Below are 26,217 nucleotides of genomic sequence, written 5' to 3'. Positions count from 1 at the left end.
CCGTCTCGCTCGTCGCACGACCTCCACGATCTGACCACCTCTTTTTCTCTTTCTCTCTCTCTCTCTCACTCTTGTTTGTAATCCAGGGTAGAGAGATCAAGCGCAGAGATTTTCAGAAACTGCCGGCATAAAAGATAGGGGCGCCACGGACTCGGTATGCCCGGTTGTCCGTCTAGAGTTACCAGGGTCGGTATCCGGCCGACCTATCATTTCCAAGGAAACCGGTATGAGGACACAATCGGTACAGTTCTCACAGAATTCTTTGCGGCATTTTTGTGGGCTGAGTTTCGGGGCGATGCGACCGGTGGGGGAGTCGGTGCCAGATTATACAGGATAATCCGGTGTGCAGCTAATTATCTCGGCATTTGCATTATGGAAGTTTTTATATGCTTTTCAGAAATAGCGTGACCATTTTTACCAAATAACAGTGTAGTGCTGACCGTTAAATTTACTAATCACAATAGGTATTCTGCCATGCATATTATTTGCAAATGGAATCGCGAGACCTTTTTTTCTCGGTCAGTCCGATACGGTCTTGAACACGCAGAGAGATTCTTCGCATACAAAGTACATCGTATTTATTCGCGGAAGGTGGCATTTTTTCGGGTTAACTCGTACGTATATAGTTGTCACGGTACAAAATATCTTTTACACTCATCTAACCCATAATTGTATATCTTCGCTGCGTAGGAACTGCATCTCTGCATTTTACGCGTCTCTGAAAATCGTTTGAGCTCATAAAACTTTTCTACCGTTTCGGTTTAGATTGCGAAATTAAAACTGCGGTATGTGTATACTCTCTCGAGGGGGCAATGAAATAGAAATTCTTTTTTTTCTTTTTTGTGTTGATCCAAATAAAGTATTTTTCATTTAGTTCTCAAATGTAAAGACGAGAAATTGAAACACTGTCCTTAAGCTGCAATATGTAATATTAAGTGTTAAGTTTTCTCCAATGAATTTTTTCGCAGTGTTTTTAAGATATTCGTGAACATCAGTATTATTAAATTACTTATTTAATTTGTGATAAAATATTTTGGTTTTGGTTAAAAACTGTGCTTCAAGATCGACAAATATGAAGCGTTCAATTCACGTGAATTGGAAATTGTAAAATTTACGCAAACGTTATTAGGCACTAAGATCAGAGATTTACCCTCTCAACTTTATATGATATCCTAATCTATTGATCCTAATCTATTTGATTTTGTTACGAGTGTTCAATTCTTTTCGAGACGTCTGGAAAAGTTGGTGGAGAAATTAGGATTTTTATCTTCATAAATGACGTAACTTAATTATTGTGTAATAACTACGTTTTTTTGTGCCTCGTATGAATTCCATTTAACTGAAAAATAACGGATCGCTGAAGTTCTGACTTGCGTGTTTTACTAAACGCAAGTTACAAACGCGGTCGTTCGAGGACCCTTAAGAGGGATCAAAGATTCTCATTGAGGCGAAAAGTACACGCGTGCCCTTATCCCTTACCTCGAGGGCTACTGAAAGTCTCGTCAACTTTTGCGTAGTGGCACTCGTCAGAAGAAGCATGCAAACAGACGCCGGGCCCTGTGTGCCTTGGCACGGTTCGAGATTTTTAAAGGAAAGCGAAAATGGGCCCCGGTGGGCTTACGCACGGGGCAGAACTCAGCGACATTGTTATATCTTTGTGCCCCGGTGCTAAACGGCACCGCAAAAGGCAGGAAGGAAAAGGAAGGAATGCATGTATGGACGCACGCAGACGCGACAGAGGGCTTGTTAGAGATCCATTGTCCGATCTGGTGGGAGCTTTTCCACGTCGAATCCGCCGATTTCCAAACTCTAAAGGCGCTTTCCGCGACAGTCTCGCCGAGAGAGATCCACGTTTGTAATATTTTCACGACAGCCGACGAAACGAGAAAGTGAGGGAGTGTCGGGGAAAGGAAAAAGGTTGGAAAGAGAAAGAATGTGTGGTCAAAAGGAAACGTCGGGGATTAACATTTTTGGGTCTGAGAATCCGAGCGATTGTGTTTCGAGTAGCGCTATATATATGTATATACATATATACACTGTTACTTTTAGTTTCGGTACCGCGCCTTCTCTATTTTCGCCTCCTCTCTTTCTTGTCCGATAGTATTTCAGGCTATTCGTGCCTTTAGACCATTCTTTGCAATATATCCCGTGCCCCTTTATACGCACTTAATATACCGCTTTTTCCTCTCTCGGACACACCTCGTTGTCCTTAAGGATCGATTTCTTGCGAGCGTAAATTACCGATGAGAATGTTTCGGTAACATCGTTTTATAACTTCTACCTATTTATTTGTAGAACGAAAAAAAAAAACACGAACAAGCTTCAGTTTCGCACGAAGGAAGCAGCTTCCCAGAAAAGTTTCGATTTGGTCTCGTCCTCATCCTCGCGTCTCGTTCTCCCCCCTTTTTTTCGTGGATAGTCCTGCCAAGTACCCTCGCAGGCGTCGAGAAGGAAGTTCATGATTTACGTACGGACAGGATTAAGTGGGGAAACCTCGCGCGACGGATACTTGAGAGAATGTAAGGACGAGGGGGATGGCAGAGCAAAGGGAAGGAGAATACTAGAGAAAGAGCAAGTAAGAAGATACATTAACCTTGCTGCGGTAACGGCAAATAATCTTGGAGGAATTTCATTAGGCTCCAACCAAAAAAACTCTCCTCGATCGCATTCCTCAAAACTTTTTTTCCGATTATCAGATTAATTCATTAAATATGGGCTAATAACATTGATGAGACCACATGGAAACTCGACACAAAAGTGAACCAAAGTTCTCATACGCTCAGAATACTATTTTTCAACATATCAGGATAGTAGTTTTTTTTCTCTTTACTTAACTGTTGAGTGTTCAGCAAACGAAAATGAATTGAAATGAATAGAAATAAATTCATTTTAATATTTTCGAATTAGATTGCTTGAATCCATTTGAATCCAAAAATAATGTGAATTCAACATGATGAATACGCATTTCGTATTTCAATCCATTTGAGTCCATTTGAATCCAAAAGCACTCGGAGACTCCAAAATGCGAACTCGGATAAATTAAAATGAATTGCAATTTCATTTGAATTTATTTTCATTTGCCGGGTGTAATACTCGCGTTTAGTATTTCGACACGAAGCTACGTTGTATGATGTATTGAATAGATCTCGTGTATCGGCAAAGATTAAGCGCCAATCTTTTTACCAGCACAATAAGTTTGTGTTAAAGAATACCATTATAGGGTTGCAAAATCACTGAGGAAATGACGCGTTACACGATCGTGATTTATCGGGCGGTAACCGGGGCGGCTTAAACAATGTTACGCGAGTACGAGGAATGCCGAGTTAAACGCACTTTAGTCACGGTTAATTTGGTTAGCCGACGTTTAGTCATTAATAGACGCTGGCGCGGGATCGATCGGTATTTATTGACGGTCGATGATTCGACGGTTTCTCGCGTCGATACACTATGTATCATCGATGGATCTTTCATCTCCGGCTCTCCTCTCGCGGGACGGAATATCCCGAGGAAGAGAGAAAGAGAGAGAGAGCAAGAGAAAGATCTCTCTCGGGCACGACGGGGCACTCTCTTCGAGGCCCACTCTCGTGTGTGGGCCAGTTTTAGGCTTATTAATGAACGGCACCGAGCTTTCTCTCTCACTCTCTCTGTGTTTCGTCTAATGATTAGACGTGAGGCGTGGCGGAAAGATCGCTAAATCAGATCAGGTCGAAGTGAGTCGCAGGTATATTACGCTCTGACTATCGGACGGACACACGACGAGACGTTGCAGCTCTTCTCGACGTATCTGATTTTTAAAACTGAAGTGTCTTACGTATTCTATTACGTGAAGAACATACAGCGATCGAATAAACGTATTAATCTTTCCAAACAACTTGAAACCTCCAAACAGAATCAAAATTAAATTAACAAAAAGATGGCAAACAAGAGTCAAGCACAGGTGCGCAAATTAAAATATATTTCATATATTCTTCAATAAGTTAATATATCTTGAATTCCTAATGCATTTATTTACCTACGTTTCGGCTCCATTTTGAGCCATCTTAAGCGTTTTATAAATATTTAAAGATCCGTAACTTTTATAATATGAGAACTTATAATAAAAAATGACCTTTTAATAAATAATTTGTTTGAATGTTACCTGCCATGAAATCTATACTTGTGATACATAAATATTTAAAAATAAAATAGAAAAGGCTCTGAAGATTATCACTCAATAGAAAAAAATGACAGTTAAATTAAATTAGTGGTTCTTATACTAAATGAATATTTAGTAAATATTTCATTACAAGTGTTCAAGCAAATATTTATTTAAAAAAAATTTGGTAATATTGTCTCAGTGTACGCGGATGCATTAGAAATTCACAAGATGCGTTAACTTAAAGAATATATGAAATATAATTTGTGCATCTGTGCCTCAACTCTTATTTGCCGTTTTTTTATTGATTTGATTTTGAATGCTAAGAGTCTTTATCTGTTGCGTGTTTAGAATCGAAATTATCTTGAAATATTTCTCACGCAAACGCAGTCCTTCATCTCATCCGATAGTTCACAAATTGCTATTTCTTTTACTAAATTATGTTATCGTAATACACGTACGTGTATGTATAATGCTTTCGTCGTTACGCCGAGGCGACATTATGTCGTGGCCGACGGAAAAATGAATTTCCGGAAGCGGGCGCCGAAACCGTCTCGACGTTAATACGACTGCGGTGCGCCGCGCGAATTTATTTGCGAATCGTGACGGGCGCGCGGGGGTGAGAAACGAGGACGAGAACGGGGAGAGGAGGAAAGGGAGGAAGAACCCGTGGGAGGGTGGACGGTGGGGACACCGGGTGGTTGAAGGTGGAAGACGGCCGGGGCGGTGGGGAGAAGGACCGGGAGAGAACATAATGTTTCCCACAGCGCGCGGAGTTGTATATTTTATGATATGGCGAGCAATTTGACATCTCGCGCGAGGCATAATTCACGCCCGTGCGGCTCGTGCGTGTGTGTGTGTGTGTGTGTATGCGTGAATCCTCTCTCGTCCTCCCTACGCGCCGTATCGCGCGTCGCGGGATCGGGACGAGCAAGCGTGTGTACCCCCGCGCGCACACACACACACACACACACACACACACACACACACGCGCGCGCGCGCGCATGAGGAATCGCCCCACGCACGCGTGTGTGCACACGCACTCCGCGCGGGACAGGTACGCGTTGCGTCCGAGCGCATCGAAACCATTAGAGGTAGAGGCTCTTCGTAAATATAACGCGGACCGGCGAAACTTACCTCTCTCCGTATACACGGACGTACGGTCGGGACGTATACATATTCACCCAGAGCGAGAGAAATGAAAAGTAGAGAATGAAGAAAAAAAAAATAAATAAATAAGATGAAACAACGCGAGAGCGAGAAAGAGCGGAGAACGGCGAAGAGACGGGAGGAGAGAACAACTTTTACGGCGTCCCATCTAGTATACACACAACGTACACTTGACCCTTCGTCTTTTATTTTATACTTCGTCATTGCATTATCAGCGCGTACCAAGTTCATGGTTTTCCAGCCGCAACTTTACGCACTCGTTTAAATCACGCAATTAGATCTTTATGGGTTATACGTTGAATATTACGCTGCTCTCGCGTCTCCCTCTTGCGTACACGCGCGTTCCGTGACGTTTTCCGTCTCGCGTATTTATTTCTCCGCAGAGCGTGTCTCTCTTATGCAAATTTTCATATTTTATACATATAATTCATATTCACACAATTCCACACGTGCACGCTGACGCAGGCCTCTTTTTTTTCTCATCGCTGATACGCCGTTAGCGTGCCTGCACGTCGTTTCACGGTGCGATTTTATTTATTGGGACTTTTCACACTCGCGTCTCGCAAAGATAATTTTGTTAGATTTGCGTAAAAACTTCAGTAACACCTTTTTGCGATAGCGATGATCGATAGACCGCGTTAAATCTTCAAGCGAATACACATGAGATAATACAGAATGTTTGTCATGCGACACGTTCTATTATTAGCTGTCGTGTAATGACCGCAATATTGCCCATCAGCAATTTAGAATTAGTATTCATTCTTTTTTTCTCTTTTTTTTAGTATTTGAATGTGTAGAAATAAATTTCTTCCTCTTTTTTTTTTAGTAAAGACATTGAAAAAAAAAGTTGTTAACTTGATTAAATTTTTAACTTGATTAAATTTCTTCAGTTCAAGTATCTATTTAAGTTAAATGTATATGTATAATTAAATTAAATGTATAAATGCTTAAACTGAAATTCAAATATTTTATGTATTTAAGTCAAATACATGAATACTTGAACCGAAAAAATATAATCGAGTTGAAAAATTTAGTCACGTTAACAACTTTTCTTCTCAGTGTATTGTTTAAAGAAATTTCATATCGTAAGTTATCCAAGTCCAGTCCAAGTTACTGGCATTATAACGGACGTTTTATTTATTCGTAATAAAAAATTAAATCTTAATTTTGCATATAACACTGCAATTCTACACGCACGCATTAGAACCAGTTTTATTAAACCAGTTGTATTAAAAATTTATTGATGCCATTTGGTTGCAATAACTATAACATTCTTGCGCACGAAGCATCTGTTAAATAGCAATTAAATGCGCTGCGAAAAGTCAGACAGCTCTGAAGTGTGCGACGCGTATACTCTCATGATTTTCGTAAAATATTGCCTATTATCTGTTATTTATTGTTCAATGGAATGCTATCGTCGAAATCATTCGTACAGCAGGTTGCATACTATGTTATAATTGCTGAGCAACTTATAGTGATAAAGCAATTACGCGTTCGATTAAAGCACCTACGACATGTATACGCGATAGTATAATTGTGAGATGTAAATTTGTATTATTACACGGCGCTTAATACGCGACGTTTAGCGTCGTTGCAATTTGCCCAGTTATTATTCGTGTAATGTTGCTAGAAACTTTCGCGCAATACTAATTTCATCTTTCTTTCTTTGTCCCTTTTTTCATTAAAGAGAGAAATTTATGTCTCTTTAGACGGGAGAGCTTTTAGCGAATAACTTCATTCGCGTGCATTTGGTGTGAAAAGGTCTCGACTCTTCTTCAAGAGAAACGTGTTCGCTTGTGACATTCTTGAACGTTCGAATCTCAATTCGTCAGAGCTTCTTATGAGAAAATTATAACGTGCCACACGGGGCCCCCGTGATAATTTCCCTGGCCGGAGAGGTACACGGCGTCGGGTTACGAAATTAAATTACAATAAGGAATGGGGCTGGTGTGCCCCGACGTCAAAACGGTCTGAGACATGTATCCGTATGATTTTTGACGTGGCCCTTTAGGTCAATCCCCGACATGAGTCCGTGGGACAGGAGGTTTGCCCGATCCTGCCGGTAGATTAGAAGAGAAATTCGAAGTGTTCATATACCCATCGGCCGTATAAAAAAAGGCTTATAGCAGCTATTTATAGCAGTAAACGCGAAGATCGTCTTATCTGCCAAACAAAAAAGAAAGAAAAGTTTTAAGCTTTGCGCGGCGAATGTTTAAATAAAACTCGCGTTACGTACCCTGTGCCATTCTGCAGCACTGCGATCTTTCGATATTAACTGCGAAGATGGAATGTAACAGAAGTGAGGTTCTCGTACTTTTCGGGAAAAAATTTTGAAGCGGAGCGACAAACGTGAAAGAGACAGGATATCCGCCAATAAATCGTTCACACACGCATCGCCGGCATTAGCAGATGTGTGTTGGCTGAATCTTGGCTTTCATCTATTTCTCGAAAGGAGAAAAAATCGCCGGCGAATCGAGTCCGATGTCAACTGCGTACACAATCGACGCGAATCCAGGAAATAGATTGGCATGGGAGCGAAAATGACGGTGATAGTGCTCTTTTAACTGCGAAAGAATTAAATAGCGTAAGAGCGTCTCGTCTTTACAACGAGTTAGTGCGGGACGAGAGATCGGGCGAGTCGCCATTACGCGCATGAATTACGAGCTCGTTTATTCGCGACGGCCGTTAACTAAACGAAACGATGACAAATTCGAACAACAATAGGAAGTCGATCTCGCCGTGCGAAGTTGGAGTCTCACGGTCAGGAACCGGAGGCACAAGGTGGACACGCGGTCGCCGTGGGTATATACGCGAACGCGTCCCTACATCTGCCCGCACTAACGACCTATGTAAATGTTCTATCTGTTATCCTTGTCTCTTATCATCTTTTCCTCCTCCTCCTCCTTTTCCTCCTACTCCTCCCGCATCTCCTCGACGACGATTCCACCTCGTGGACGAAATGGCAGAGAGATACAAAGTGGGAGTGAGTACGAGAGAGGGAGAGAAACGTTGCGAGGAAGAAGCGAGGAGACCGCGAGAGAAAAGAGGATGCCCGAAGAGGAGAAGAAGAAGAGGCCCAGCATTCCAGAGCCCGGTCTCGACCCGCGACCCTCGCCCCCTAAATCATCCACCGCAGCTAGGCCGCAATTCCGTTTTGTTTTCTCCGCTCCTCTGCTCGTTCCTCCTTTTTTCCTCCCTCCGCGTTTCTCTCTTTCTTTTTTCTTTATTTATTTATCTCCCCTCCCTTTTTCGACCTTTTCTACCGGACCACGGAGACAACCGACCGACCCTCCTCCTCCTCTTCCTCCTTCGTCTTCTTCTCCTACGTCCGCCAATGTTCCTCCGGCGTGTTCTGACGGGAGAGAACTGTGGGAAAAACGTCGTGGACCTGCGCGACCCGTTACGAGGGTGACGGGCCATGATAATGAGCTCTTCGTGAAGATTCGACTTGATCTCTGACTCGGTTGACATATCATTCGCGGAGAGCTCGCGTCACGTGGCTATCACCTTTTGCGAAATATATTGACGGTCGGTAGCACATCAGACAGATTGGAGTAACTCGATACAAAATTAGTGGAAAGAGTTAAAAACAAGTTAAATAGTATTGCAGCATGTTTGGATTGCGATGCCAGTGACGACAATAATTGTCTTCCAAATTTCCCATTTTACCGTTGGGCTTCAATTTTTTTCTTACATCTTGAAACGTGTTATTAAATATTAAAAGAGAGATGGGTGCTCGTTTTCGAGGAACAAAACAATGTTTCGAATCTTTTAAAAATTTCACAACTAAAATTTTTTTGCTAATATTCCTGAAATTGTTTACTGTATCACTTTTTATTATAATTTACTATCTTATTTGCATTCAAAGAAAAAAAGATTGACGCGAGATTACTTGAATAATTTTGTCAGAACATTTTTTCGACAATTATTTATATTAATTTATCTTTACATTAATTTTACATTGTAAAATTAATTAACGAAATAAAAGCTCTAATGCGAAAATGGAAGGAAATTATCATTGCAATTAGAAAGCGAGAAAGTAATGGAATAGACTGACCGTAGTGGTGGAATAAGAGAGAAAGATGGAGTTACAGAAAATGGAGAAAGCGTGAGTAGCTAATTAGTTAACGTGAACCGGCTAATTAGCGACGAGCGAATATATGCCTATTCGTACACATACGCATTATAAAACCCATCGAGTAAGCGCGCGAAGGTAAACCGCATGCACAATCATGATTTAAAATCGCTAATATTCGACGAATAATTTGCGAGCAGGCAAGGCTATTGGAGCAATCTCGTTTATGCAAATTTTATTTCAGATTCATGACGGTGTTGTGTACGCTGTTTCCGATTAAGGTTCGCTGTAGCCAAGATCATTTTAATGTCCGTTTTTTCACCAACGTGGATTAAGTTTGAGCTCGGTTTAATTAACTCTTTATCCTTTTCTAGTCTTAAAAATTAGAAAAAGGTGAAAAGCAAGTTAAAGAAGAGATCGACGTTAATCTTCATCGTTAGAAATGGATATGAACTCACGAAGAAAGGGATCATACGCGAAGCGCTTTTCGTGACGGACTGCATCATGCACACTCGGCAAACTGCCTATGATCTTAGGATCTCCTATGATGAACAAGAAGCATTCACGATCGCACGAGACACTGTCGATTTTACACGCTCGTTGACACGCAACAAGCCGAGCAGACGCGCGCGCGCGCGTACGCCCTGACACCGACGCTGGCATTTAAACCGCACGAAAGTATAATGTTACGGAAACTCGATATTTTCTCGATGATCGTCATTGTACGACGGCATCTTTAACGTACGCGACGCGGTCGGAGGAGCGCCCGGTATTATTTCGACGGGGGCTACCGTACCAACGACGGCAGCCAGCGGCAAAACTCGGAGTGATTTACCCCGTCTTCGGTTACCCGCTCGCATTGATGCGCAACAAGAAGCGCGCGCTTCGTGAGACGCCCGCTTCCGTATAAAGAGCTTTCTACCGTGGTGCTCCTCCGCGCCGTTAAGGATCGTAGGGCCGCGAGCGGACTTTAATGACCGCGCTCCACGCGGTTTTGACCCTCCGGCACTTATTGCGACATAAAGTCGAGAATTGAACTCGGGAGATCCCTAAGATAATTAAATACTCGGGTTATCCCAAATACATGTATCTCCCACTTCCTCCTTAGACTATTCTTCGACCAACATAAAGCTAATTTGTTTATGGTTTATGCTCAAACGTGCATTATTTTTCTACAAATAATTTGCAAATGTTCATTTCCAGTAATTATGGATTTTTTAAGTCAAATCCTACTGACGTGGAATTTATTTGGGGCTAAGTAAAACTGATTTTTGTGTCTGAAAATAATTCTCAAGTTATTGATTTCTCTTATTTTTAAAATAAGTTTACAGAAAAATTAGTTAAACGTTGGCCAAAAAATTTCTTTTTTATTTTATACGTCAGATAAATCGTCGTAGGAGCGAAAAATTATCTAAAATCTAAATATATAAATTAGTATATAAAAATTTTTTAATTTTTTCAATTGAAACGTTTCTTCTGTAAACATGAAGATTGGCAGAATGGGTTCTATCATTTTTGAGATTTTACGGTATTGGGAGTTGATGAAATAACCGCATACAACTTGGATCTACAAAACGCAAGCTAAAGTTAAACGCGATTTACTAAAAAAAAACATCTTCGTCCAATCAAAGTCGAGTTTGTTGAAATAGATCCGAGCATTGGACGTCTCAATCTTCCGAAGCCTTAATAAATCAACGACCGCGGTTGTGCAATTGCTCGGAGAGTACCACGTGCGCGCCTAGAAGAAGGAAGTATTTAAATCATCCGGTCAATATATATATATATATATACATATATATATATATATGTATGCGCATTCTGCAGCGCATTTGGCGCTTCGCGTTAAACGATAAATTCGATTCCGATTAGACGGCTCCGCGGGCGAAAAAATATCACGTGCGATCGGAGGCGCCCGTACGGCCGCCAATAAACGCCCGGGCGCAGCGGACTTTTTCAAGAATGGCAACATTAGCCCGCGGACGTCTGGCTACAAACAGAATAATATACAGTCGCTTAGCGGCGCGCTTAATGCCCCCGTACTATTTTATAACAGCGCCGGTTCGCCCGGTTCCGCGGAGCCGTACCTTCCAATCTATATCCAGTATCGAAGAACGGAAAAAGAGAGGTGGGGGAGGGGGCGGGAGGTGAAACAGTAAGAACAGAACGAAAAGCAGCGTTTATTCCGAACAGAAGAGCGGAGCGGGAGTTATTTTCTTGTCGAACAGCTCATCCCCTTCCCCCTCCCCCGCGCTGGAAGATAACCAGAAATGTTTGATTTCTTTTAGCGCCCCGCGCACGCGGGATATCTCATCCCGCTCTCGCACCTACGCATTTGCATCAGCTGGGAGCGAAACTGCGCTGCTCCCGGTGAGTGAGCAGCATCGCGAAGAATTTCAGAATGCACGGTCGTAATTTATCCGGGCGAACAGGTACACGCGCTATTTTCGCGACGTCGATCGCGCGAATTCATCGAACGTGCAACGCGCGAGGATAATTTTCCGTTTCTGTAATTGTTCGTAACGTACAATCGCTGGTTTGCAGATAAATATAAACGATCGTATACCGCTGGACGCTGGCTAGGTTCACGTTTCACGCAGCGCCATTTTCTACGTTATTCAACTACGCGAAATGTTATGCGGGTGTAACGAAATCTGTATACGCTTTCTCGCGAAAGTCGTAATCGGAAATTGAAAAAATACGTCGTCAATCAATCATTTTCTGTCGTGGAATGTTTAATTATTGAGGAAATTATTTGACTATCCATCATTCGCTGGGTAATCGCGCGTCGCGTGGATTGATTTACAACGATTCCCGAGGGCGACGCGACTACCATAGCGAGAGAATAATCGGTGCGGTGATGAGTGTTAATATCGCCAGGAGGCGTCTGCGGCGAAGGCAAACGCTTTTAATTGCCGTGAATGTGTGTCGCGAGCGTTTCATCGCAAACGAGGTGCCGCGACATTCTGGAGTTTGGTAGTCGCGACATTAACGTTAGTTGGCAATTACCAGGTCCCGAAAGGTTTCCGTCAAACTGCAACGTTAATGAGAAACCTGTTTGTCACGTCGTGGATTCCTCAGAGAAGCATTGTACGCGTGTACACGCGAGCATACTAATTGCCGGCTTAAATATAGATAAATTAGTGTCAATGACAGTTAATCCGAAGTATCTGTTCGACGACGATAACGATGAGGAACTCTTTCTCTTCGTGAAAACGAAACAAAAACCGGGAATCAAATCTTCAAACAACGTAAGCCTTTAAGTGTCTCGGCTGGAAAAGTATTAAAAAAAAAAAAAAAAAATGAAATTAATTCGTAAATTTTGTTAACGCGTGTTGCAAACTGAGCGACGTTAAATTGAATCGAATTCAAATACACGCGAGACGTTAATGATGGAAGCAGTTTTCTGCATGCATCAGCGAGTGTTCGTAGTTACGGGAAGGGCTAGAGGAAGCGCGGCGCCTCCTCGTTATTTTTTCAGCTGACCGATCAAGAGACCAGCCATTACCAGCGTCTCTATCGCCAAAGATTAAGCACGCGTGCGTTTACAGAGATAATTAACTGGTCCTATTTTCGAGGGAAGCCACTCGCGTGCCGTTTGATTCTTACTAGTGTTACATCTACTAGCTACGTATATCCATATCCTGATAGTCCCCCGCTTAGATACTCGAGCATTGAACAATATCAATTTCCGTTAACAAACGGATTTCATTGCGGGTTTCACGTTTAATGGTGATGCTCGGTTTTCATCCTTCAGGTCGATTCAGTTGTTCCGATCTTTATTGACTATCTGTCAACGTCGAGGCGCGTTATTAATCGCATCAACGTTCGCTTCCGACAAACCAGAGACAGACTTTGTTTGCAAATGTAACGCCTCTCTATATTCAATATTCTAGTTATCAAAACGAATACGTACAGGTTTGTTTCAAATTAATTAATACTGTTAGAAAGATTGGAATTTTTTAATAGGTAAACAAAATTAAGAGAAACTGATTATTTTATATAATTTTTTCTTATTAATACCAGAATTAGAAACTAATCTATAAAAAATTTATGAACATAGGGGTTTTAAAAGAAAACAGTTTAATGCACACTATTACATTTTATTTTGTTTGTTTAAAAATGTTTTACGTAATCATACATTCTTAATAACGACAATAACAAACAGATTATAAAGTACCTGAGTCTACCTAATTTGTTTTTTTATAAATTATTTATAAAAATATTGAAATAAACTAAATGAGAAAAAAAAAGTTTATTTCAATCATTTACAAAAATAAGATTATCTTTTATATAAGACATTTGTAAATAAATAAACTTTTTAATTGCGACATTGGACCTTATTAAACGCTTGTATTTTTAAAAGGACCGAATCAAAAATAAATGACAAACAACAAACAAGAATTACATTTTCCAAATCACTTTTAAAATGATTAATCACAAAAACGAAATTCCTAGGTCTATTCTACTATTAAATATCACAATTAATTTTGTCTATTATTAATTTTTTAACTTTTGAAAATTGTTATCCTCTGTACATATTCTAGGCCTAAAATGCCTTTTTAAGTGTTAGTTGAAAAGTAGGCTGTATATACATATCTATAATTTATTTATACATAATTATATATAATATATATAATTATATATAATGTATATAATTATTTTGAGAATTTATATACAAAATTCTCTAGTTACAGACATTATTACTTTGAAATGCATGCACTTGGTTCGAAAGACGTTTACCAGAAATATGCAAATGGCGTGTTATTTGATTACTGTTTTTATTTTCTAAGCTGCCCCGCGCGCGTGGGAAATGAGTTATACAGTTTTTATAGACCGTTGCGAACTAAATTGACGGGTTAAGGGCGCGCTTTCGGCACCCTCGCTGGCCCATACAGCCGAGATCGTTAGAGCTTTCGTAGGTGAGAGAATGCCGGGGGCTACGACTAAAAGACGGCCTGACGACCGGGCGCCCGCCACTTTTGCAACAAATCTTTCTGTCTAAATCAGTTTCGCGAGTGAGATAAGTGTTTCGGCACCGGACCCTTGTAACGTGAAGAGGTGAGAGAAAACACTCGTAAATCAGGCCTACTGATTCAATACGCTGAATTATATCTTTGCGATAAAATTTGGAATTTAGCCATAGAGATGTTTCTATTCACAGAGTTCTTTATGTGACGCTATATTTGAGACGCAAAATATATAGAAATGTTTTACCGTTAGTGAAATTTTGTCAGAGATGACTTCGGCATTGAAAGGAATAAAAAGATTGATTTACGGACGTATAATTTACATTAATTTTGCGAGAAATTGAGCTCACATATTGCAGATTCCTTGGCAAGCATAAGATCAGTCGACGTCCATTTCCAATATTCACAAATATGTATCGTTTATGTGTGTTTATTCTCATGGCCTTGCTTTGAACTTCGCTTGGCTCATGCTTGGACTTCGTGAGAGTTATTTGAAAACAATGTTTCATAGAATAGTCGTCACACCCAAATATGAGGAAACAATTTATCAGCACGTGTATCGTACTAAATAAAGTTCAAATGTATTCTACAGCGCCATCAAAATTGGCGAGCGAATAAATAAGATTTCTTAGCAAAGTTTCTTAGGCGCAATTAGTGGGAATTAAAGTTAATAATTATACGAATTTATCGCAAAGTCGGTTTTAATATTTTTATGTTTTCCTTGGCCATAATTTCGTGTATGCAAATATTCAATATCTCAAGTTATCACGCGTCATCCATTCTTATTTGAAACGCGTAAACCGCTGTGTTCTAAGAATACAGGCTATCTTGACATGAGAAATGAGAGGTAGTTTCAATTTTCACCGATTAATCCTCCGTATTGTGCGCGCGTGGCGGATAACGTCGATTTATCGTGATCCGCTCAATTACTATCTCCGATGGCGATTCGTTTCTCGATATAAAAATAACGGAATATTCCGAGTTTCGTCCTCTCTCTCCTTCTCTCTCTCGCCTTATATTTCACGCTGTCAAAAGATGAGCGAGCGCGTCGTGTCGGGCGATCGATGAAGGTGTGGGCGGTCAAGTAACAAAGCGCGCGGTATAAACAGGAACGTGGGGTGGTTTTTTATTGGCGGCTGCTTTTCGAGGTGCAGGCGCGAAGGACTGTCTCGCCCTTATCGACCCACGGAGCTTGTCCGTGGACTTTTCCGCGTTGTTCGCCGGCGATACTCGGTCGTGATTCACCTTGCAACGCGCGAAAAAAAAAAACACGGTATTGCCACGATCGAGCTTTATCTTATCTGGCACAGTTAACATGCGTCCTCTCCTTTTCACGACTCGCGTCTCTCTTTCGAGAAGACACGCAGCCTGTCGTTGCGAATGAGATTTCTCAAAAAAGTTATGAGCATCGATCGTCGAAGGGTCTATTAAACGTTGGAGATTTTTACACGAAGAGATCCGGAATGAGATAGCACGATTTTTTAATTCAAAATTAATCGGTACATCATCGTACCGAATTTCCGATGACTTTTTTTTTTTCATTTCGAGCCTTCGTTTTTGTTGGCGATGGCGTCGGAGATACGCGACGATCTATCGATCTTCGTTGGGCATTCTCGAGAAATATCGCGGAATTGTATATATCTGTCAACCGCAGCCGTCCGGAGGATTGCGGTCCGATTTCACGATGCGCGTTATCTCCAAATCGAATTTCTCGATCCCGATCGAGGTGTGCGCGAGGCTGCTCGTTCCGATCGATCTTCCCGACAGAAAGATTCCGATAAGTCGTCGATACGATAATCTCGCGTCCGCATCGTTCCCCTGTCCGACCACGGTGCAGCGTCGCGCTGTCATCGTTCCTAGAAGCGTCTTTCTTGGCATTGTGTTACGCGAAACGCATAAATTCTGAAATGGTTTCCTTCGCGAAATCACACCTAAAAAGGTTTACGGTCTATTAACTTTGCGCGCGCACACGGCGCAGCACGGTGAATCGACTCGTGCCTCCGTTGGCATTCCACAAGCATTTCGTTGAGGTCAAAGCGAAATTCACGCTGGATCCATTGTGTAATCAGTTTTTTCGGCGCTGATCACCCTGTCGTTTCGAGGCAGAACAGAACCGAGATCTATGTGTAGAGAGATGCCTTCCAAACTTGGTTTTGCGGGATGGTTGTAGTTTGACGGTTTTGTACTAAATCCAGAATCAGACGCAGTGATATACTGCAGGCGCTGCTTAACCCATCATTAAGTTCCTTTAATCTAAGATAACTTTGTTAAGTCCTTCAACCTCCTCCCTTCTATCGCTATTTTATTGCTGTAAATTTACAATGAAGAGCTCTGTTTATGGAAAGATTGGCTTTGCAAAAGTATCTATTAAAACTTTGTAAAACAAAAGAGGCTCAAAGGCCGCAAGTATTTAATTAAACATATGAATACAAAAATGCTCGCATTTGATTTTTGCATGTGATTTCAGTAACTTTAAAACTGATTTGAAAATTTAGATAGATAATTTCTCTCTCTTTCTGAAAATAACTTTCGTTATATCATCGAAATAATTATGTAGGAAGCTAGTTGGAATGTCGAAATTTTTTGCAGCATTGCTTAACATGCTCGTCTTGCATATGATTTCGATAATCCAACAAAATTATTTTCTAGTCTGTATCTGTATCTAAATTTATAGATACTTCAGCAAAATCGTTTTTTTTTCCTGTGTACACATTTACTTCTATCTTCTCGCACTTTGATTTTCGTGCGGTAGATGATATTGGATTGGTAATTTTAAATTTCTAATATTATTTAATCGAGTTATCTCGAATTTTGAATGCCAGAGTTGGACTTGATCAGGATTTTGTGTGAAGCGACGCGATGAGCGAACTTGCGCGTTCGTCTCGACAAATTTCCATTGTCCCGCACTTTGACCCGCGAATTCGTTCGACCTAATTCATTGTCTGTCGAGAACTTCCGAGCACTGTCGTTAGTTTACCACAGGTACAAATACACCCGGTATACAGCGGCGCTGCCGATCGCCGTCGATTTCCAGCCGGCGGCGGCCCACTGCTTGAGCAAATATCGTCTCGCGCTTCGGGCAACGCTCCTCGTGTGGCCCCGTACTTCTCATAATTTCTCATGGTCTCTCTATCCGATCCGGTGCTCTTCTCTCTCTCTGTTTCTTTTACTCTCTCTCTCGCTTTACCGTCCTCGTCTTCTCCTCTCCGTCCCTTCCACTTCTTCGAGAGACTCATCCTTCGTACACTCGGCGTCCCGTGAGGCGGACACGGGCAAACCCACCAGCTTCTACTCTTCTACGTCGGGTCTTCCAGGCTTTACACCCTGGCTTTACGTCGTGCCCCGATGGCGCAAAAATCTGGAGTACACTGGCCTCTCCGCGCCTGAAAGTAATTGCCTGTGCACTCACGGCACGGCAACGATCGGCAACTCCTCTGGATCGGTAACTCCGCTGGAGTCATTTCAGGAGACGACATGACTTCCGGCAAAATAGTAGCGGTTTTCGCCGATATCGCACGTCGTAGCAAAGTACGTCGTACACGCGTGTATGTATGCGGAACAAAACGGAGGTAATCTTCACGTTTTCACGAACGTTTAAAGCGAAGCGACAAATGATTAATGATTTTAATCGTCCAAATCTAATCGCATAACGATCTAAGGATTCCGAGAGAGAGAGAGAGAGAGAGAGAGGAAACAATTAAAATTCATTGATGCTTCGTCGAAACGAAATATTGAAACGGAGTGTTCGTGGTCGCGCTGAAAAGAGACGAAACGTTCGAAAAATTTACCCCAAAAAAGACCGGCGATCGAGACCGACGACGAGCTTTTCGACGCTCTGTTTATCACCATCGGCGACAATTAAGGGATTAAAGAAACCGGTTCGCATACTTCTTTCACAAGCGAGTCGCGTTGCAGCTTGAATAAGTAGCCATTTACTCGCCTGCGCGTATGGCCCTTTCTCGACACGGCGGTTCGCCCCCTACTTAACGCCTATTCCTCGCGTCCCCTCGTGGACGACTCATCCTGTATCATCCCCCTATTCAGCGGCGTCTAACCCTCCGAAAATCCTGACCAATGGCGTACGAGGCCGTGGGATCCATTGTCGATCTGACCAATCGTCGCAGCCCGTTCCACGCACACGCGAGATCGGTTTCACGCGTAGCAGACTTATTCTTCGCACTTTTTTTTTCCACCCCTCTCTCCTCTCCGCCCGCCGCCCTCTCCGGGAAAGGGGCGAGGAGGACTGTAAGCTGCTTTAAAATGCATATCGATTTAGCCTAATGACCAACGCCGTTCCATCAGGTCGCATCTGCGGATTAATAGGACAGATCGTTCGTCGGGGAGGGAACGGTTCGACAGCGCGCGCTTTATTTCCCAATCGCGCGGCGAGGAACAGACATTGCGACCGGTTACCACAGTTGCTTACTTTGCTCTATACACGCTCTCCATATTCGCGTGTATCCGGCAATATCTTCGGTCCGCCTCAATTCGTCGTATTGTCGTACGGTTACGGTGTAGACCGGCGCGTTCCGATGCCGCAACTCGAAATCATTTCTATGCTAATGGAAGCTGTGTTCCATCGATCATCGTTAAATGCAACGTCACCAAGTCCCGTACTTGGCTATTTGCGCTTGGGATCCTTATGACGTTGAAGCACGATATTGCTACATTATGATAATGCAATCATAATATAATATAATGCAAAAATAATTGTTACGGTACGTTTTTTTATGCAAGACTGACAAATATAATATTTACGTAAGGCATAAATTGCAGCTAACTGTTAAAGACTATTAAAGAGTTTAAAATATTTCTCTCTTGGAAAGAAAATTAATAATTTAAAGATAAAACTTATATAATGAGAGAATTATTATCGATTATAAATTAATTCGCTAATGCAATACTCGGAATAAATATATAAATGAAAAGATATAATTAAACTTAATATTTATTATAAGTATACATGTAATAAACTTGTTATTAGTTGTATACTTACGACAATAATATAAATTTATTGACACTTTTTATTTATAATTTATAATTATTTGCAATATGCATTAGTTTAGCAAACGGAAAAGAAATGAAGAAATCTTAGAAATTTATGTGCATAATTATACAATTTACATTTCATAATTTCGAGCAATAATTTTCCAGATAAATTCGAGTTATATTCTCGTATGTCCATTTAATTAAATTCATTTTGATTTGTCTCAACAAAACAATAGCGGAATGTACGTGGAATGTGCACAAGAGAAAATATTTACGGTACCACTTGTGAGTGACAAAATGGTGCTGCCAGATCGCATTTACGTATTTCGATGGCGAATAGAAGAAGCGAGAAGAGCGGAATAAAAAGGAGACGTAATAAAGAGGCGTGATGCGTGCGTATACGCGCGCGTTCACGAGCAATGTGCGAAAACAATGCGTGAAGCCGTGCGTAGATCGAGGATCGTTTTTCGAAAAAGAGCTAATTTATTTCAACGAGGGAGTCGCATGAGGGTTGTCGTTGCCGTGTGTACGCAAATAGAAATGAATTTTCATTCATCTCGAAGCCTTTAATCGTTTCGAATAAAGTTTACACACATTTATATGGTGCCCTTATCGTGTTTGAACAAATATTCTATTCATGTTTTATGAAAATACGAATACCTCTTTTTTATTTTATATTTATTGTTGTTTTTTTACATAGAGAAAATATGTTGAAATAATGACATATTTAAAAGATTAAAAGATTGAAATTTCATGAAAAAAGATGATTATCGTCTTATCGATAATACTGATATTCTATATAAAGAAACTATGTGATTAGACAATAATGCATTTAACAATGTACACTGAATTTGACTGTAAAATATTTTATTTTATTCAAAATTAATCCCTCTAAAAAATATATTGTTTTTAGAAAAGAGCGATTATTTGCATTGAAAAATGTATGCTGCAAAGTTTCATAATTTTTTATTAGTCATCAATGTCTGATCCATGTAGCTCGTTTCGATATCGATGCATTTTTCTGTTCGATGTTTCTGACTCTTTTTCGCTGAAAACGTTGCTTTATTGATGCCTACAGCATTCGAATTTCTGTGGTGTCGATATATCGTTTGTCCTCTGCCATGCGAGGATTGTGACAAGTATCGTCGATTTTTATTCGAAAAACTTGCATTTTTGTAAAAGACTATTCCATCTACAAAAAAGTATACAGTAATGCATGTTGCAATCTCCAAATAATTTTATTTAATATTAATTTAAAAAAAAATTTTTTAATAAATACATACAAATCATTTCGAATTTACTTCATTATTATTTTGAGAAAATCTTTATATAGAATTGTACTAATATAGAATAATACTAATTGATACATTTACTCTGCTATTACTCAGTTTGATCATTTCCTATTTCATTTTTTACTTCACACACATTTCCTTTTTCATAAAGTTTAGAGGCGCATGTTGATAATTTTTTTTAAGAGTTTATTTCATATTAATAAATGATTTTTTATTTCTTCTTATTATTATAATATAACAAAATTTGCGATTAAAAAATCAATTAGATCAAAGAGTATAGCGTAAAGAACTCTTGATAACTCTCTGTGCATTGAAAAAGGAAATTGTTGTTTGCAAACTTTTCCAATTATTATTAAAAAATATAAACTTTTGAACTATGTACTATGTAAAAAATACAATATATAAAATAATAAAACTTTCCTCTTTCGTTAACTTTAGGTATACATCTAAAATTTTAAGGCAGCATTTTCAAGATGTAAAAAAGACTTAAAAAAAAATCGACAATACTTGATTTTGACAAATGTTTATCCTGGCTAAAGCCCTAAGCGCTCGATAGAGGACAATAGTTATTATAACAATATATATATCCCAATCTGCGACAGAGGGTGGCACAATGTCGATCTGGGCGTCCCAAAGTGTCAACTGTACCGTTGAGAGTGGGGGGGGGGAGGGAGGCACGGAAGAAAGAGCTCACACTCCACAATGGCGTCGGAAGGGTGGCGTTTGTTATAAATGAAAACGAAATTTAATCACACGTGATATACTGCCCCCAGCGTACGGGGTGGATATGACGATGAGCACATGAATTCTCATCGTGCGAACGAAAATACGGGCACCTGTGACTGTTGGTGTCCCCCCGGATGCAATACACTCTCTGCGCGATTTCATTATTAAAAGTCATTAAGAGCGGGTGGGTCGCGCGCAAAATAATATACATATCCGACGTGTTACCGCACGCGTTTCTAGATTACGCGACGGGGATGATAGATTCTCTGAGTTAGCCAAGAGATATGGGATGTTATTGATAATATCTGGTAAATAAAATAAATAAATAAAATGTATATAGTTTTAAAATACGTCGCATAATCCAGACACTCATGCAATAACATGTCGGATGAAAAGTCATAAATTAAACTGATCACACTGATTTATTTGAATAATATCAAAGCGCTTACTATATATATATATATATATATATATATATATATATATATATACATATACATATATATATATGTATATATATATATGTATAATACATATTTTCATTATGCGCTTTGATATTATTTGTTCAGATATGTTTAATTTTATGAATGTATGTATATTTGATTTAATATTTATATAAAAGCTACATAAGAAGTAAGTAATTAGAATGTAAAATAGAATAATCTGTATTATTTCAATTTACTTTAATTTACGAACTTGTATTAATTATTAGAATTGTTTATAATTTTTCTTATTTTGAAAAGATATGATTCCGTACTTATTTTATAAGGTATCATAGTCCTCTTCATGTAATAGAACTTTTAAATTAACAATTGCATGTTTTTAACAACAAATTAAATTTCAATCATCTTGAGAAGCTTATATTGCAGTTTAATTTATTTTTATTTTCTTAAACAAGTAACAACAAAGAAAGAACACAATCATATATTGAATTACTAAAATTCAAATGAAATTTTTATTGGCTATTGCTTAACACAAAAGTCCCTAGGGATTCATGTTGAATTTTTCCATTCAGGTTGCTTGATAATTTGACTACAAAAAGAAATATAATTATAAAATAATTTTTGACATCATGCGTAGCTACATAATTATTAAGTATGCTATAATATTAGTATTTAGGCTTTCTCTTTATATTTCTTAATAATTTTTGTAATTTTATCGTTATGAAATATACATTTTATTTAACAAATATAATAAACACAAACAAAAATGCCGCATGAACTTAAAATTGATTGGACGCGAAACGCGTTTATCAAGATGGCATATTTTTATTTTTTTCCGATTTATTATTAAAGTGAGTAATACTGCAACATAAACCCTTGTACTTTTATTTACTTTATTCATAATTTGTTCACTTCAATATCCCGCTGTATGACTATCATAACTTTCCGAGTAAAAAGTGAACAAGAATATAACCAGTATACATGTGGTCAGCAGCAATTGATTTAAAAGTATAATTTCTAGTTTATTTTCTATTCAAGTCACTGTGCGTAAAATGATTATAAGAAGAGAAAGACATAGGTAAACTCGTGAGAAACAAACTATACAACAGAATTAATAATTTTAGAAAGGAATCCACTAACAGCAGCAGGCGCAGCAACGACATGGCTAACGCCTAGCGTTTAGCCGTCGCATCGGCCAATCGGACGCTCGTCTGACGAATAAATATGTAAATACAATGTCCAGCGCGTCGTAGGCATAAAACGACACGATATATGGCCCGGTAATTTCTTAATTGCGCCCCGAAAAATTCTTGTCATCGTAAACAGCCGGTTGATTATATTGAAATGGCTCAAGGCGCCGGGGGCGTCTCGTGGATGAGACAAACGAACGAAAAGAAGAAAAGAAAAAAAAATAAGAAGACCGCGGGATAGAGAGTAGAGAGACATATTAACTGCCCTCACGATTATTTATGCGACTCTAACGGTACAAGCCCCGCGATCTTGGCGGAAATCGAAACTAAGCTAATGACAGAGAAGATCTCCCCTCTTTGTCCGCGCGATCTTCGCGATGTAGTAAACGGTCGGTTCGCGTATTAATCATTCTCACGCTCGGCCGAGTTCCGGCCGAGATTCGAGTGACTCACGCCACGAAGAAGTTAGCGCTTACGTGAATGTAATTTATGCGATTTAGCGGTTTGTGGCAGATCTCGAAAACGAAGCTAATACCGACTCTCTCGACGTCGAGATGAATCGGTTCGTGGAAAGGTCACCCGAGATTCCGATTCAAATCTGTGAGAGTGACCTGCGCATTTGGATCGTGAACGCGTCACGTTGATGGGATCCGAAAAATTCTTGGGGTCGGAATCCGAAAGAACGAAAGGGAAAACTATTTTGTATCGCATTTTTTTTATGTCTCGCGCAGATAAAAATCTGTGAGGCTAATTAGATTTCGTCGTTCGACATCAACACGTCGCGGACGTCAGTTAGTTTTCTACCGTACGAAATACTTAATTGTCGCATGCGCTTCGATAAAATCGAGTTAACACCAGGTCAATAAAAAAAAGAAATCCGCTAAGAAAAGTGACAGTAGTTTAAGCGAGAGGTGAAAAGGTAATAAATGGTAATGAGACGGTGGTACGTACCAGTGTGCGTTCTCTTGTGTATCTTGAGATTTTCCGACCTGGCAAAGACTTTGCCGCAATTGTTAAATGGGCACGAGAACGGTTTTTCTCCAGTATGCACTCGTATGTGATTCACGAGTTTGTACTTGGCCTTGAAGGCCTTACCGTTACGCGCGCAACCCTGCCAGAAGCACGCGTGCGTTGTACACTCGGGTCCGCCCACGTGTTCCACTGTCAGGTGTGCCACGATATCGTGAAGAGAGGTGAACGTCTTGCCGCATAGCTTTCTTCCATTTTCTGGTAACGTCGGGTCTTGATCTACCCACTTGCACATAATTTCCATGGAGCCACCGCTGGCAACGGTGCCCGCGTGGCCGCCGGCGCTGCCGGCGCCGTTAGGCCTCATGAATCTGAAGAAGGCGCTGGGATGACTTGGATGGTTCATGGCTGGGTGTTGCTGGTGGTGGATAGCGGCCGGCGTCATGTGCGGCGTACCGATATACTGGTGATGAGAAGGTATTGGCCTGGTATCCTGAGGATAGTGCCCAGGATAGTGGGTGGCGGCCAATGAATGCTGACTGGGATGATGAGAGAAATGTTGCATCGTCGCGGCTGTGCCGTCATGATGCAACGGCGTGAACAGGCCTAGTCCGCTGCTCTCGGGGGTGGTAGGACTCGCTGTTGCTATTTCGTGTTCCCGTCGAATGATAAACTCACGCGCATAACTAGGATGGCCCATGTGATGGCTCATGTGAGGCGGCATATGGGGAGCTGTGTGAGAATGATGCGACGGGTAGCTTTGGGGATGGAAGTGATGGTGTTGCTGGGACGGTGCCTCGGCCGGAGGTGGCTGAATGTTCGCACCGGGATCTGTTAATCCACCGGTTGCCCCACCACCTCCGGGTGACACCTTGATACCCAGATTGACGATATGATGTGGGTGGGGTGGCATACTCTCTATAAAACTCATTATCGCGATTGGCGTAACGTCGGCTTCAAAAGTAGCACCAAAGAACTTTGTTCGCGACGATGTGATTCAGGTCGCATCATCAGACAATGGGGACGTTTTATACATCTTCGACGTCGCTGGATTTTATTGGATTCTCTATCTCAAGGACTGCGAATCAGAGAGATCTATCTTTGAGAACTATAATTGAATAGAGCAGAATCGTGTATTTGACGTAGGAATCATACGGACCACAATACACTTCATTCTAGAATCACTAGTCTTATCAAGCTGCCTATTCTAAGCTTTCGCGAAATCCGTATTTCGTAATATTCATATTTCCATGTTAACACAAGTCCCATTCTGTCCTGATTAGCGAGCAATCTTACATTTCACGTATAACATCACGAACGAACTCGCTTCAACATACATTCGTCACGTGCGGATTATAACACTTTTAGACGATTCTCGTAAAGCATGACATTAACGATCGATCATCTCTTTTTTTTTTTGTCACTTGCACGCGACCGTGGTACGTTTTCGGTTTTCGGGGAGCAAACACAATATCTTTCCTAGTGATGAACGCGACGACGATAACAACAACACGATGACGGCATCCCGGGTGCGATGAAGGTGAATACACGTAGCGCTCCTCGCTGCGTTCACAGCGGGACTGAAAGTAAAGGACTCCCACCGAGGCGACGCGTCTGATTTCGGAGTCCCCTTCTTTCTCTGCGAGCCGCGCGCGTTTCTCGTTCCCTCCTCGTTCCACGTAGCTGAACCACCGATGCGATGTCCAACCTGGTGTTTCGCCGCCCCACTGCAGTTAAGCCCGCCTTCTACCCCTACCGAACCGTTCTGGCGGCGCGAATGTAAACTGTGGTCTCTACCACTGGTGAACGTGTCCTGGCGGTTACCAGCGTACCATTGGCGCCGACGGCATCACCAGTCATTGGAGGCCACTGAACAGGGAGGTGCCCGTTAATTTACCACGGGCGGATAGGCGCGTCGCGCCTACCAAGGCGCATGTCGCGATTTAGCACGCGGTTCACGCCCTGCGATTCGAAAACGGCGCGCGACGACGTTCCGCGATTTTATGCACATTGTGCGAAGAAGTACCCTCCTGTCTTTTGATACGTAAACGTCATTCGGAAATGTATAACTACACGGAGATTTTATGCGTTTGTTTTATTTTATCTGTTAAAACGGCAGATTTGGTTTTCATCGTATAGTTGATGATAAATACGCGATAATTACGATACAATCACGAACCTTGAAAACGGATACATGTATACGAGTAAATGAAATCTGATTAAGAGAAGACGGCCATACGTGTAAGAATAATGATTCACTG

At 40.9% G+C, this 26,217-nt stretch overlaps 1 protein-coding gene across 1 annotated transcript in view; it reads right to left on the bottom strand.

Annotated features, from left to right (window-relative positions):
- LOC105200908 (pair-rule protein odd-paired) overlaps nucleotides 1–25,631 on the bottom strand; it is a 35,723-nt gene extending 10,092 nt beyond the window's left edge. The window contains exon 1 of the mRNA XM_011168711.3: nucleotides 23,939–25,631. Coding sequence (XP_011167013.1) covers nucleotides 23,939–24,887 — 949 coding nt within the window. The 5' untranslated portion in view covers nucleotides 24,888–25,631. The remainder of the gene's footprint in view (nucleotides 1–23,938) is intronic.
- Nucleotides 25,632–26,217: the final 586 nt, after the last annotated feature.

The sequence above is a fragment of the Solenopsis invicta genome, chromosome 8 (assembly GCF_016802725.1).
Source record: "Solenopsis invicta isolate M01_SB chromosome 8, UNIL_Sinv_3.0, whole genome shotgun sequence".
Lineage (NCBI taxonomy): Eukaryota > Metazoa > Arthropoda > Insecta > Hymenoptera > Formicidae > Solenopsis > Solenopsis invicta.
The sequence above is the reverse complement of the archived record's forward strand: the minus strand, read 5'-3'. Positions and strand labels throughout refer to the sequence as shown.